Source organism: Camelus ferus, chromosome X, assembly GCF_009834535.1.
Source record: "Camelus ferus isolate YT-003-E chromosome X, BCGSAC_Cfer_1.0, whole genome shotgun sequence".
NCBI classification, from domain to species: domain Eukaryota; kingdom Metazoa; phylum Chordata; class Mammalia; order Artiodactyla; family Camelidae; genus Camelus; species Camelus ferus.
The window spans coordinates 68,791,710-68,807,083 of NC_045732.1; the positions used below are offsets into that span (position 1 = coordinate 68,791,710).

At 39.5% G+C, this 15,374-nt stretch overlaps 1 protein-coding gene across 5 annotated transcripts in view; it reads right to left on the reverse strand.

Annotated features, from left to right (window-relative positions):
• The window catches only part of ATG4A (autophagy related 4A cysteine peptidase), a 52,966-nt gene that overhangs the window by 17,249 nt on the left and 20,343 nt on the right, over positions 1 to 15,374 (reverse strand). For 2 of the 5 annotated variants that reach the window (XM_032475735.1, XM_032475737.1), the window contains exons 2-3: positions 3,096 to 3,206; positions 95 to 166 (exon numbers count right to left, since the gene is read on the reverse strand). In XM_032475735.1, the coding sequence (XP_032331626.1) occupies positions 95 to 166; positions 3,096 to 3,206 (183 nt within the window). Of the gene's footprint in view, positions 1 to 94; positions 167 to 1,743; positions 1,793 to 3,095; positions 3,207 to 8,708; positions 8,901 to 15,374 lie in introns of those variants that run through there. The other 3 variants (XM_006193183.3, XM_032475738.1, XM_032475736.1) reach the window with 3 other exon arrangements.

A 15,374-nucleotide genomic window follows, 5' to 3' on the forward strand; every position in this document is an offset into this window, starting at 1 on the left:
TAGCTGTTAATTCTGAGGCTCTGTGAAGCCACTGATAACCTCAGGCAAGCTATCTATAAGGAAGAAAGCATAGTACAACAAATGATATACCTACCAATTGGTGAAAATTTCCTTCTGTATGTAAACCATAGACGAGCACTTATATCAGACAACAGCTTAGATTTTTCTGTAATTAAATGTGAAATTAATATTAAATCACCATATCCCAACTAAAGATATCTGCCTTTGATTTCTGAGCCAGCAGCAAACTCATTTGCAAATAACCAGTCAATTCCATTGTTATGAGGCTAGGGAAATTCATAGGAATCCCAGTCTCACTTTAGCCAAATAATTTCAGCATTTCCTCCCACCTATGTTTTGACCAGAGCTACTGGCTGGTACAATGATGTTGGGTAGAGCCTATCTCCTTCTCACTGAGCTCCATAGCCCTGGCAGTTACTTAACACTGGGGTCATGGCCAAAAGACAAGGACTAGGAAAAGCAAGGATCCTGGGTTAACCACTAACAAGGCGGTCAGCCCCTACCTGAATGATGATGGTTGGCTGGATCTCTCATCAGCATCCACTGTCTATTATCTAAAACTAAGGATGAGCTATATGCATGTGTGTACACACACTAATGTTTAACTAAATAGGAAATGATCCTGCTAAGCAGACTAAGTGTGTAAGAAATTTATCAATACTACCTAGTGCAACTGGCATTTGTAATTGAAATGGATATATAACATCACAAATGCTTTTGTATATTTTTTTCAAAGCACACTTTCACATAGTTTATAGCATAAATTTACTTCGATGGCCACAAATATGGCTTCCACACTTCCATCTGTACTTAGATGTGGTTCTGTCTTTCTTAGTCTTCTCTCTCCCTCTTCTCAACAACACATCCATATTTGTATTCTGTATAGAACTTATAGCCATTGCATTTTAAAAAAAGAAAAAGAAATTCAATTTTAGCCAACAGTCTGTTTTCTCTTCTACTGAGACAGAAAGGAAGGGGACAGGACACAGTCATTCAAGGAATGACACAGCAATTAACACCAAGGTGGTGGAAAATTCAGCTCCAAACAGACCTTGAGGCCCAAGATAGTGGGAGACTTGACTTCCAGTAGACCCTGAGCTTCATTACACGCTCACTGTAATATATTAACATGGTAAGTGGTACTTCCACAGGCGCCATGACAGCTCCAAGGCTAACCATAAAAGATAAAAAGTGGGCACTGGCCCAATTCCTGGTAATCCCAGTTCTTTCCCCAAAATAGTTGGAATAATCCTCCCACTTGTTAGCGTATGAAGCTACTGAGCCCATAATTACTAGCAACACCATGCCTCACAGGCTTTCGCTCCCTCCTAGATGGCCCTCACTCTGTCTATGGAGTGTGTATCTACTTCTACTTTAAACTAAGCCCCAAACCCCACACTTCATGGCCTTTCTCTTTCCCTCTGAGACAGCCTGCTCTCTGTCTATGGAATATGTAACTCTCTGAATAAATCGACTTTTATTCAACTGTGACTCACTCTTGAATTCTCAACCAAGACCTGGGACATGGCGATCCTCTCACCCCACATTTTCCTGTATCACTGCCTTTCCTTTGAACAAATCAGAAAGTTGAGCTGTCTGGATTTTCCCTCCCCTTCATGTCCCCAGTGCCCAGCAGATATGGGAAGTAGATGTAAAATGGTTAAGAGTAAGACTTCTGGAGTCATACTCTGCCTGGGGTTGAACCCTGATTCTGCTACTTACCAACTGTGTGGCCTTGTCACTTAACCTCTCTGAGCTTCAGTTTCCTCATCTGCAAAATGGGGAGAATGATAGTACCTACTTCACAGAGTTTTGAGTATCAACAAGATAATACTACATGGAAAGTGCTTCGATGGTACAGTACACAGTAAGCCTAAATTAGTAAGCTAACCGTTAGCTGTTATCATGTACCCTCCTTTCAAATGCTCACTCACTCCTTCCTCTGATAGTCTCTCTGCCTTCCAGCTTGCCCATATGCTAGAAAGGCTGGGGGAAGTTGTATAGACATTTTAACAATAATTTCACTTTTAAAGGCATTTTCCAACTTAACATTTGAATATGGGTATATTTGGCAACCTGGGGATTCCCACTGTCATGGAACGTAGAACTGGAAGACATCATCTCCAGTCCCCCTCATGTTAAGTACTGGTGAAAGGAGTTAAGATCCAGAAAGAGAAAGTGACTTATCCAAGGTAGGAGAGGAATCTGAATACAAAAGGCCTCCTAGTTGCTAGAGCTAGGCCCTCTCCACTGTTCAGGATTTTTCCAATAAAATGGATGAAGCCAGACTCAGACAGAGCTAGATGTTACCTTCCTCTCCTGCCTTTTCATCAGCTTCTCCCTGTCCCTCCCTCTATGCTAGGCCCTCCAAAGAGGATCTCTCCTCAGACATAAAGTATCAGAGCTGCCTCTCTCCAAGTTCAGGCTTTATCTAGGTGCTGGGTTGTCAGCAGTTTCACGTTAAAAGGTCTACAAGAATGTAAGGGTAAGGAAGAAAAATCCAAGCCTCCTTTTCATCTAGCTGCAGTGGCTAAAAGTTCTATACAAAATCAGATAAACTGAGACAGCGCTGCAGTCAGCAGAAGCTCTACAACTACAAGGCTTCTCAGTGTCTGATACTGTTTCTGACAGCCTTGGGCCCTTTAGAAGTCCCTTAGGTGACAATGTTTTTCATCTAGACATAAAAGGACATGAGAGGAATGAGAAGTATGTAGCCCAGTCATCAAAGACTAGGTACTGGTTAGCGATACTAGGAGTGGGTCCATGTTTTTTGAAATGCGAGACTTATAGAATTCGGGGGTTCTCCTTTAAGGAAAAGAATACAAATATCTGACTTTTTCAAATTGTACAATCACCTATGACCATGGGAACACACTCCTAAGGCCTCTCAGGGCCTTGGAAGGGACTTTGTGTGCAAACAAGGGGCCTGAGGCTTAAACACCTCTAGCTGCAAGGTAAATACACCCAGGAGTAGCATTAACACCTATCAACCCAAGGAGGAAAACAAGATAGGACCTTAACCTCGGGCACACACGTCATTTGGGTTCTCACAGACAAATGCTACCAAACCTTACCCGTTTTCAGAAGATGCTGTTTCCCCAAGATCCATACCAGCTCATCTGCATCTGGAAATTCTTCTAGGTAGTCAGTGAAAATAGTAATCTGGTTTTCATACTTGGATAAAACTGAAAGAAAAGGAAAGAAACTTCAGCAAAATTTAATACAGGGGGCTTGCTTCTGTGGTTTACTGATTATTACCTTTGTCCTGAAGTTGTAAAGGGTCACTGGCTCAAATCTAACGGAAGCAAATCCTTTTCCTTGAGGAACAAAGACACTGACAAGGCCTCAAAATCCTTTAGTAGAGGGATTTCCTCTTAACCGTCTATTTTGACCTTCCCTTTTTCATGGTCCCATTTAGCACCATCTTTTTGGTCACAGTTATGTCAACCTTTTTTTTCTCTCCAATGGTGCTTTCTTTGTAAATAGCCACTTTCTAGCTTCTCTGAGTGGGAGAGTAGCAAGGTGATACACTAATACCTGCACATCTAATCCCTGTCCATGTCGCAGGGAGTATCACGAGGGTTCCAGCAGCCAGTGGTTTAGAAGGAGCTATGACAATCTTGAAAGATTATACAACTGTGAAAACATAGTATTTTAGCTGGAAGACAAGATGTTTAACAGTCCTTTCATTTGCCATTTCATTCACTGATGAATTCTGCAAAGAAGGCTCTTGAAGCTGCTGATAAATAAAACTTGTTCTTAGCATGCACAAATGACTGTGGTTATTTATTATACTCAAGAGAAAGTAACTGAACAAAATATAACTAAATCTCATGAATTCACAGGCCACACTCTCAAAACGTATGACCATGTAGAGTGGGATGGGTTTAAAATCCACTTTTGTACCTCCTGCGGGGAAAAGATCTGACTTATGAAGGGGTCCTATCGCAGAAGTTCTCTTTAAGTAGTTTTCTGAGAGAAATAATATTGTAGGCAGTAAATAAATTTGCAAGCCAGCCCAGAAGAATCTATCTTAACCTGTAAGTGGAAAAATCAAATTGATAGTATATTTCATAGTTGATGGTATTTCGATGACAAACCATATTTCAAGTTCAAAGCTGAGATACCCAACACACACCTTCTCCTCTCAGCTCTTGGAGGCTCTCCAGGCCCATGTGGGGAGGGGATCTCAGAGAGAGTAGGGGTCATTTTGTGCAGCTACAAGTAGCTGCAGGCACTGTCCCAAAGCTGTCCCTAAGAGCACCAAGGGAAGGGTTTCCTATAAAAAATGGCATTGTGGGTGTGTTTAACTCATTTTAAAGGACAAATTGTTTTCTTCTGGCTTTGTTTTCTAAGGCAGGAGCATGCTGTTTTCATAGAAATAAATGTTCTTAAGTATAAATGAGTCTTATCTGATCACGAAAACAGGTTACTTGGTTGGAGGTTGAAGTTACGCTTTGTATAATTAATTGGTGTAAACTGAAGTTATAATTTGTTTAAAGTTATAATTTTAGAAACACAGCTACCCAGGGATACGGCCTTTCTTGAAACATATTCCAGAAGTCCAATCTTTCAGGGATTTAAGTAGCCTTTCTCCTCAAGATGTTTTAATCATTAGGGTCATTAGCCTTGGCAGTATTTCAGACCTAAAGATGTTAGAGATGAGACAGCGATTTCATTCCCCAGTGAAAACTCATCACTGCCCAATCTGCCAGAGAGCCTGTGCCATCTTAGCCTTTCTGCCACTGGCCTCGGCCCCGGGCCCATGCCCAGGAAATTCCAGGCTAAAAATGATCATCCAGGTCAGGCCACCCCCAGGAGGTGGTGGACTGAGGTGGTGTAAATCACACTGTGTACCTTCTCACCCTACTCTCTACCCCTCACAGGCAAGAGAAATCAGGTTAAAACGAATATCCAGTGTAGCCTAGAAAAGAGAAAAAAAAAACAGAATATAAGTAGCTGGAGTAGAATGTGGGAAAGGGACAACCTCTCTGGCATTCCCCTGGTAGGGATGAGGGAGGGTGGCATCGGATGAATGTACAGCATATATGCATACAAGCATTGGGTCTTTTTTTAGTACTGGCTGAGAAAAAAAAATCTCTATCACCAGCCCTGTCTCAGTGAGTCACTGCCCAGCTATCTGGTCAAATTAGTACAGCCTCTTAAAGCCTGTGAGAACCACACTGCTTCATTTGAGATGGTCTGACCAAAATGGTAGCCAAAGAATTTTCCTCTTGCACTTCCACCCCTCTCAGGCCAGCATAAAGGCCATTACAGTCTCTGTTCTTCCTAATACTCTCTTAGAAAACAGACTCTCAGAATGCAGTGTGTTAGGCCATAGCCAGCCCAAGTTGAAAGCTACATGGATGAAACAAATGAAAGCCAGAACAGAAGATGAGATTAGCAGAAGCTAAGAGCAGTAACCTGGGGAGAGTAGATACAAGGGAGCTGGGGGAGAAAGAGGAATGGGTCTTCCACAAGAAGAACTCAGAGAGATGAAGAAGCAAACTGGGATGTAGTTGAGGTGTGGAAGCGAAATGGCATTTCCAAAAGAATCACTTATAATTAACAGCAATCCTTTAAAAAAAACTTTTTCATAAACTACTTTGGTCTTGCCTTAATATTAACAAACAAGACATCAGCCCCACATGAGTTCCTTGCCCTCTCAGCCTGTTTAAGGACATAGGGACTATACAGGTAGAGCTACAAATTCTGCAACTTGGTGGACCAAGAATTAGCTTCTTCAAGGTCTGATGGACAACAGGCTTCACTCTGTTTCATTCTACTTTAATGATCATTGCACTGAAGTCTGTACTGGGTTAGCTTCGTGGTTGACTAATAATTGAAAAAAAGATTTCCATAAGCATCTAGAACCAAAAAGTCTCCCAGTCTTGGCCAAAGGGCTCTGTGTACACATTGGGGCATGCCTTCAACACTCAGCCAGGCAGTTGATTAACTCTGCCTTAGTCTTCTCTTTCTGCTGGTACAGAGCTCAAGGTCAGCCAGAGTGAGAGCTTAGAGTCCTCTCTGGTCTTCCTGAGCCTCCCACGCAGCCTTGGGAATGCACATAGCCCCGAGCATGCATGTGGTCTTCTAGATTCCCAGGAGCATGCCAGACCTTTTCAAAGCCCCAGTGGACATATTACTCCCCAGCTTTTCCTTTTAAACTTTTTGGTCATCTATTCCTCAAACAGCTGTAAAGTTAATCTATTGCTTCTAATGGTTTTCAAACAAAGCCCTGGGGGGAAGGCTTTTTGCACCTCCAAGTCAGGGCAAATAAATACAAGTCCTGAATGTGGGGTCTTCTGGGGATGGCAGACAGATTAAATAATGACAATTCTCTAGAAATGAGGCTTTACAGGAGCTCCAACCCCATTCTATGTCCTCCAGGGGCTACCAAGCTGCCAGCTCCCTGTGATTGCAGGCTCTGGGTTCTCAAGGCTACTGCAAAGCTAGAGAGCAAAGGATAGGCAAGGTGAAAGTGAAAACACCACAAAGCTCACTATTTTGGTCATTTTTCATGAATAAATACTCTCCAAACTGGTGTAACCCTTTGGTTAATTTCCAGAGTTCTGAAAAAGTTGATTCTGATCATTTTTGCCAGTTCTTTTCATTTCTATTATGGGTAGACTTTTCAGAGGTCCTCACTCTGCCATTTTTGCTGATGACTTACTTTAATAATTTGCTTTCCAGTAATTGACTGTATTTTTAAGGGTTATTTTGTAAAACTGCAAATAAGTGAAAAATCACTTTAAACAACAAATTTTCTGGTATGGCTTAACAAAGAATGGTACATCAAAGCTCCTAGATTCTGGGGTGTTTCAGACCCACAAACAACACACTCTCAGGTGAAATCAAAGGGTCACAGAATCTCAGAGCCAGAAAAAGCCGGAGACACCACAGCATATCTTCCTGTAGGTCACCTTATTCTAAAAGCATGTCAGGACACTGCTGGTTCCAAAACAGCCTTCTCAGCAATATATACACATTTTTACATTTTTTTTGTTGCCCTACAGTTAATGTACAATCTTATGTAAGTTTCAGGTGTACAACATAGTGATTCACAATTTTTAAAGGCTATATTCCATTCATAGTTATAAAATGTTGGCTATATTCCCTGTTTTGTACTATATATTCTTGTAGCTTATTTATTTTATACATAGTAGTTGGTACCTATTAATCCTCTACCCCTACCTTGCCCCTCCCCCATCTCTCTCCCTACTAGTAACCACTAGTTTGTTCTCTATATCTGTGAGTCTGTTTCTTTTTTGTTATATTCACACATTTAATACATACACATTTACTGTCGGGTCACAGCTTCAAAAATATAAGAAAATGTTCATGGGAGACAGATATGGTAAGGGCTGAATATACATTCATATACTCATTCCATAAACTTTTACAGAATACCTACTGTGTGCTAAGCACAGATGATAAAACATCACTGAGATGTAGCCTCCATCCTCCAAAAGCTTTTAATCTAGTAGAGAGGATAGGTCTAGGAACAACTAAAAACAATAAGTATTACAAGGAAGGAAAGTGAGCGAGAAGAGATCAAGATGGTAGAAAAAGAGGACATGGAGCCCATCTTTAGCATGAACACATCAAAAATACATCTACATATGGAACAATTATCACTAAAACTAACTGGAAACTGGCAGAAGGACTCCTGTACAACCAAGGCTGTAAGAACAATCTACACGTAATTAGATAGAAGGGGAAGAAAAGTGATCAAGTGGAGACCTATACCCCTGGGAAGGGACTCAGAGGAAAAGGGAAATCACATAGATGGACACCAGCCCTGGGGAGTGAACAGATCGAGCCACATACTGGGTGTCCCAGTCCTGGGGTTCTATGTGGAAGAGACAAGCCCCCTTGCCTGGTGGGAGGAAAGCTGGGACAAAGAGAAGGGCTGGAGCAGACTGGAATCCGCTCATGAGGAGTGCAGGCATGCTGGCTGCCCCTGAGGCAGGGTGGAGAGAGATCTGCTCTAGGGGCTGCCAGTTTCCCATGACTAGTTCCTCAGGCAACCCAGCTGGAACTAAGCAAATGCTCCCATCCCATTCACTTCATGCCACAGCACAGCACTGGTTCTGGGGCAGCCATGACCAGGAAAAAGACTTGACCATGGGATGCAGAGGCGAACCAGTCCTGGGGTGGAGCCCAAGTTGAGTGGCAGTGGACACCATTGACACTAACTCAAGCAGTGACCCCAGAAGCCACCCAGATCTCTGATGGCAGTCACCCGACCACAGCTCGCTCCCCACTCCTGATACACACAGAGAGATCACAAGGATCCTGTCTGCCCTGCAGAATGGTTCCACAACAAGGTGGGAGCAACTGAGGCTGGGGATAGTGATTAGCTGTGCGAGACCTAGGGGAGCTTCCCCTGAGGCAGGGCAGAGAGGGGTCTGCCTTAGTGGCTGCCAGTTTCCCACAACCGGCTCCCCATGCACTCCCCGGCCTGTGCCAAAAGAATGCTCTGGCCCTGCTCAAACCATGCCACAGCACTGCACTGGATCTGGGGCAGCCACAACAGGGGAAAAGTCTCAACCATGGGACACAGAGGCAACCCAGTCCCATAGCAGAGCCCAGGTGAGGCAGCAGCAGCCCTTCTTAGCTCTAACTCAAGCGGCACCTCAGAAGCTGCCCAGATCACTGATGGTGGCTGCTGCACCACAGCTTACCTCTCAGTATACAAGGAGAGGCCATATGGGCATCGCCAGTCCTGCAGAGTGGTTCCACAACAGGGCAGGGGTGGCAGAGGCTGTGAGGGACAAAGGGGATTTGTACTCGAGGTTATGTCTAAGCAGAGCCGTGGACACCTACATATCAGACCTCTGTCAGCACACCAGCCACACTTGCTTCAGTACTCCCCTCCTCCGGGGCAAAGGTCCTGGAGCAGGGAAAGGGAAAAACACACACTTAAAGGGAAGAGATCCAGCTCAAGCCCCACCCTCAGGGCTTCTGCTTCAGCAACTTGAGATCAGACCATACCTCTAACAGGGCAGTTACAGCCAATGTGTAGAGAGGAAGCACTGCCCACACCCAGCACTAGCTCTAGCCCTTACACCTCCAGCCACACCAGCTACCAAGGCAATAGCTGCCAGCACACCCTGAGGAAAGATGTGACGTCCATGTCAAACCTAGCTCTCCTATCAAAGGCATCAGACACACACACAGTCTGTATAGGGACACTCCCACAGAAGGATACACTTTCAAGATCACAATGGATAACTGTCTTAACCTAAATTCATAGAGGCAAGAAAGTTAAGCAAAAACAAAAAGGGAGACTAACTAGTCTCAATCAAAAGAACAAGAGAAAATCTCTGAAAAAATAATGAAACAGAAATAAAAAACTTATCAGATAAAGAATTCCAAACATTGGTAACAAAAATGTTAACTAAATTAGGGAAAATAATTGATCTAAACAGTGAACATTTCAACAAGGAATGAGAAAATATTAAAAAAAAAAAGACCCAATCAGAAATTAATAACCCAAGAGCTGAAATAAAACACACATTAGAAGGAAAGAATAGCAGACAAAGTGATACAGAGGAATGCATAAGTGATCTAGAAGACAAAATAATAGAAACCACCCAATCAGAACAGTAGAAAGAAAAACAAATTTTAAAAAATGAAAGCAACTGAAGAGATCTCTGTGATAACAGTAAAGCATCCAAATATTTGCATCATAGGGGTTCCAGAAGAAGAGAGAGAAAAGGGGATAAAAAATGTATTTAAAGAAATTATAGCTGAAAACTTCCCAAACCTGAAGAAGGAAACAAATATCCATCTACAGATATCACAGAGGATCCCAAACAAGATGAACCCAAACAGACCCATACCAAGACGTATCATAATTAAAATGGCAAAAGATACAGATAAAGAGAGAATTTCAAAGGCAGCAAGAGAAAAACAAAGAGCCATATTCAAGAGAATCCCCATAAGGCTATTAGCTGATCTCTCTGTAGAAACTTTGCAGGCCAGAAGGAAGTGGCATGATATATTCAAAGTGCTGAACAGGAAAAACCTGCAACTTAGGATACTCTACCTAGCAAGATTATCACTTAGAATAGGAGAGATAAAAGACTTCTCAGATAAGCAAAAACTGAAGTAGTTCATCAATACTCAGCTTACCCTAAAATGTTGAAGGGTCTTCTCTAAATGGAAAAGAAGTAATAATTTATTGGAAAGGGAAAATCCCACTAGGAGAGACAAGTATTATAGTAAGACCGAGGATCAACCACTTAAATAAGCTAGTATGTAGATTAAAAGACATGAAATTGTAAAAGCAACTGTAAATACAATAAACAGTAATGGGATAAGACTGAAGACGTAAAATATGACATCAAAAACATAAAATGTAGGGGAAAAAAGCAAAAAAAATTTGGGGGAGGGGAGTAAAAATTGTAGATCTTTTAGAATGTGTTTGAACTTAAAACAACTACTAGTTTAAAACAAGTAGACATAATTATAGGTCAACATATATGAACCTCATGGTAACCACAAATCCAAATCCTATAATAGACACACAAAAACTGAGAAGAAAGGAAAACAAGCATACTACTAAAGAAAAACATCAAACCACACGGGAATAAGCACAAAGAAGAAGAAATGAGAAGAACAACAAAAACCACCAGGAAACAAGTAATAAAATGGTAATAAGTACATACTTATCAATAATTACTTTAAATGTCAATGGACTATATGATACAATCAAAAGACATAGAGTGGTGAACTAGATAAAAAACAAGACTCTTCAATATGCTACCTATAAGAGACTTGCTTCAGGGATAAAGACATGGGTAGAATAAAAGTGAGGACATGGAAGATGGTGTTTCATGAGAACAGAAACATGCAAAAGAAAGCGAAGGTAGCAATCCTCATATCAGACAAAATGGATTTTAAAACAAAGGCTATATGATCCATCAATCCCACCCCTGGGCATATATCTGGAGGAAACTCTAATTCACAAAGATATAGGCACCCCAATGTTCACAGCAGTACTATTTACAGTAGCCAAGACACGGAAGCAAACTAAATGTCCATGAACAGATGATTGGATAAAGAAGTTGTGGCATACACAATGGAATACTACTCAGCCATTAAAAAGACTAAAATAATACCATTTGCAGCAACATGGATGGACTTGAAGATTGTCATACTAAGTGAAGTAAGCCAGAAAGAGAAAAATACCGTATGATATCACTTATACGTGGAATCTAAAAAATTGAGACAAACTTATTTACAAAACAGAAACAGATTCACAGACATGGAAAACAAACTTGTGGTTACCAGGGAAGGAAGGGGGTGGTGGAGAGATAAATTGGGAGTTCTGGATTTGCAGATACTAACTAGCATATATGAAAGAGATAAACAGCAAGTACCACTGTATAGCACAGGAAATTGTATTCAATGCCTTGCAATAGCCTATAATGAAAAAGAATATGAAAAGGAATACACACACACACACACACACATATATATATATATATATATAAAACTGAATCACTATGTTGTACACCAGAAATTAAGACAACATTGTAAACAGACTATGCTTCAATTAAAAAAATTTAAAAAAAAACAAAGGCTATAACAAAGGACAAAGAAGGGTATTATATAATGATAAAGGGCTCAAAACAAGATGAGGATATTACACTTGTTAACAAATATGTACCCAAAACAGGAGGACCTAAATATATAAGCAAATACTAACAGACATGAAAGGAGAAATTGGCAATAATATAATAATAGTAGGGGACTTTACCATCACATTTACATCAATGGACAGATTATCTAGACAGAAAATTAATAAGGCAACAGTGGTCTTACATGACATAATATACCAATTGGACTTAATAGAAATCTACAAGACATTACATAGAAAAACAGGAAAAAACATGTTCTTTTCAAGCGCATATAGAATGTTCTCCAGGAGAGAGCACATGCTAGGCCTCAAAACAAGTATCAACAAATATTAAAGATGATAGAAATTATATCAAGCATTTTTTCTGACCACAGCGGGTATAAAACTAGAAATCAATTACAGGAAGGGAAATGGGAAAACCACGAACACATGGAGACTAAACAACATGCTACTAAAAAACAAATAAGCCAATGAAGAAATCAAAGAGGAAATCAGAAAATACCTTGACATAAATGAAAATGGAGAAACAACATTCCAAAATCTAAGGGATGTAGCAAAAGTAGCTTTAAGAGGGAAGTTTATAGCAATATAGTCATTCCTCAAAAAATAAGAAAAACATCAAATAAACAACCTAACATACCACCTAAAAGAATTAGGAAAAGAACAACAAAGCCCAAAGTCACCAGAAGGAAGGAAATAATAAAGATCAGAGAGGAAATAAATAAAATAGAGGTCAAAAACAATAGAAAAGATCAATGAAATCAAGAGTTAGGTTTTTGAAAAAATAAACAAAATTGACCAACCTTTAGCCAGGCTCACCAAGAATAAAAGAGAGAAGACCCAAATAAAGAGGAGAAATAATATCTGATACCAGAGAGATACAAAAAATCATAAGAGAATACTATGAAAAGTTATATGCCAACAAATTGGATAACCTAGAAGAAATGGACAAATTTCTAAAAACATACAACCTGCCAAGACTAAATCAAGAAGAAACAGACAATTTGATTGGAGTGATTACTAGTAGTGAAATTGAATTTGTAATTAAAACAAAAAAACTCCTGGCAAACAGAAGTCCAGGACTGGATAGCTTCACAGGGAAATTCTACCAAACATATAAAGAAGAACAAATACCTATCCTTCTCAAACTATTCCAAAAAACTGAAGAGGCTGGAACACTCCCAAATTCATTTTATGAGGCCACCATTGCCCTGATACCAAACCCACACAAAGATACTATAAAAAAAAAAACAAAATTACAAGCCAATATCTTTGCTAAATGTAGATGCAAATATCCTCAGCAAACTATTAGCAAACTGAATCCAACAATATATAAAAAGGATCATATGCCATGATCAAGTTGGATTTACTCCAGGGACACAAGGATGGTTCAACATTCACAAATCAATGAGATATACGACATTAATGAAGTGAAGGATAAAAATAATATGATCATCTCAATAGATGCAGAAAAGGCATTTGACAAAGTTCAACATCCGTTCATGATAAAAACTCTCATCAGAGTGACTACAGAGGGAACATATCTCAGTGCAATAAAGGCCATTTATGACAAACCCACAGCTAACATCATACTCAACAGTGAAAAACTAAAAGCCTTTCCCCTAAATTCAGGAACAAGACAAGGATGCCCGCTCTCTACACTATTTAACATAGTATTGGAAGTCCTAGCCGCATCAATCAGAAAAAATAAGAAATAAAAGTCATCCAAATTGGGAGGGAGGTAAAACTGTCACTATTTGCAGATGACATGATACTTCATATAGAAAACCCTAAAGTCTCAACCCAGAAACTGTTAGAATAAATGAATTCAGCAACATTGCAGGATACAAGATTAATATACAGAAATCGTTGCTTTTCTGTACACTAATAATAAGCTAACAGAAAGAGAAAGTTTTAAAATTCCATTTAAAATCTCATCAAAAAGAATAAAATTCTTAGGAGTAAACTTACCCAAGGAGGTAAAAGACCTACACTCTGAAAACTATAAAACACTGATGAATGAAATTGAAGATGATACAAAGGAATAGAAAGATATACCGTGCTCTTGGATTGAAAGACTTAATACTGATAAAATGACCATACTACCTAAAGCAATCTACAGATTTAATGCAATTCCTATCAAAATACTCATGAGATTTATCACAGAACTAGAACAAATAATATTAAAATTCATATAGAACCACAAAAGACCCCAAATTGTCAAAGCAATCTTGAGAAAAATGAACAAAGCTGGAGGTATCATGCTCCCTCACTTCATACTATACTACAAAGCTACAGTAATCAAAACAGCATGTTACTGGCACATAAACAGACACACAGATCAATGGAATAGAATAGAGAGCTCAGAAATAAACCCACACATCTATGGTTAATTAATCTGCAACAAAGAAGGCAAGAATATACAATGGAGAAAAGACAGTCTCTTCAATAAGTGGTGCTGGGAAAACTGGACAGCTACATGTAAAACAATGAGATTAAAACATTTCCTCACACTATATACAAAAATAAACTTGAAATGCATTAAAGATCTAAATGTAAGACCTGAAACCATAAAACTGGAAGAGATCATAGGCAGAACACTCTTTGACATAAATTGTAGCAATATTTTTATAGATCTGTCTCCTAAAGCAAAAGAAATAAAAGCAAAAATAAACAAATGGGATCTAATTAAACTTAAAAGCTTTCTGCACAGCAAAGTAAGTCATCCACAAAATGAAGAGATAACCTATCAAAAGGAAGAAAACATTTGCCAATGATATGACTGGCAAGGGATTAGTATCCAAAATATATAAATAGCTTACAACTCAATATCAAAAAAACAAACAACCCAATCAAAAAATGAGCAGAAGACCTGAATAGACATTTTTCTAAAGAAGACATACAGATGGCTAACAGGTACTTGAAAAGATACTCAACATCATTAATTATCAGAGAAATGTGTATCAAGACAACAAGGGGAGATATGAATTCACGCCTGTCAGAATGGCTATCATCAAAAAAACTACAAATAACAAATGTTAGAGATGATGTGGAAAAGGAACACTTGTACACTGTTCGTCAGAATGTAAATTGGTAAAACCACTATGGAAAACAGTATGGAGGTTCCTCAGAAAACTGAAAATAGAACTACCATATGATCCAGCAACTCCACTCCTGGGTTGTGGAGTGATTATATAATCACTTCTTCTTTATCCATAAATCTGGTTTTTTCCCCATTCATCTGTTGATGGGCACTTGGGTTGCTTCCATATCTTGGCTATTATAAACAGTGCTGCTATGAACATTGAGGTGTATGTGTATACATATATATTAGTTTTTGTTTTTTTGTTTTTTGGGGTAAGGTTTTTAGGTTTATATATTTACTTATTTTTAGTGGTGGTGTTGGGGATTGAACCCAGGACCTTGGGTATGCTAGGCATGCACTCTACCACTGAGCTATACTCTCCCCCCTAGAAGTGGTATGTGTGTATATATATATATATGTATGTATGTATGTATACACACAGACACACACACACACACAGACACACACACACACACACACACACACACACCCCGGAATATTACTCAACTAGCCAAAAAAAAGAATAAAATTCTTCCATTTGCAGCAACATGGATGGCCCTAGAGAATATTGTGCTTAGTGAAATAAATCAGACAGAGAAAGACAAATACTGTATGATA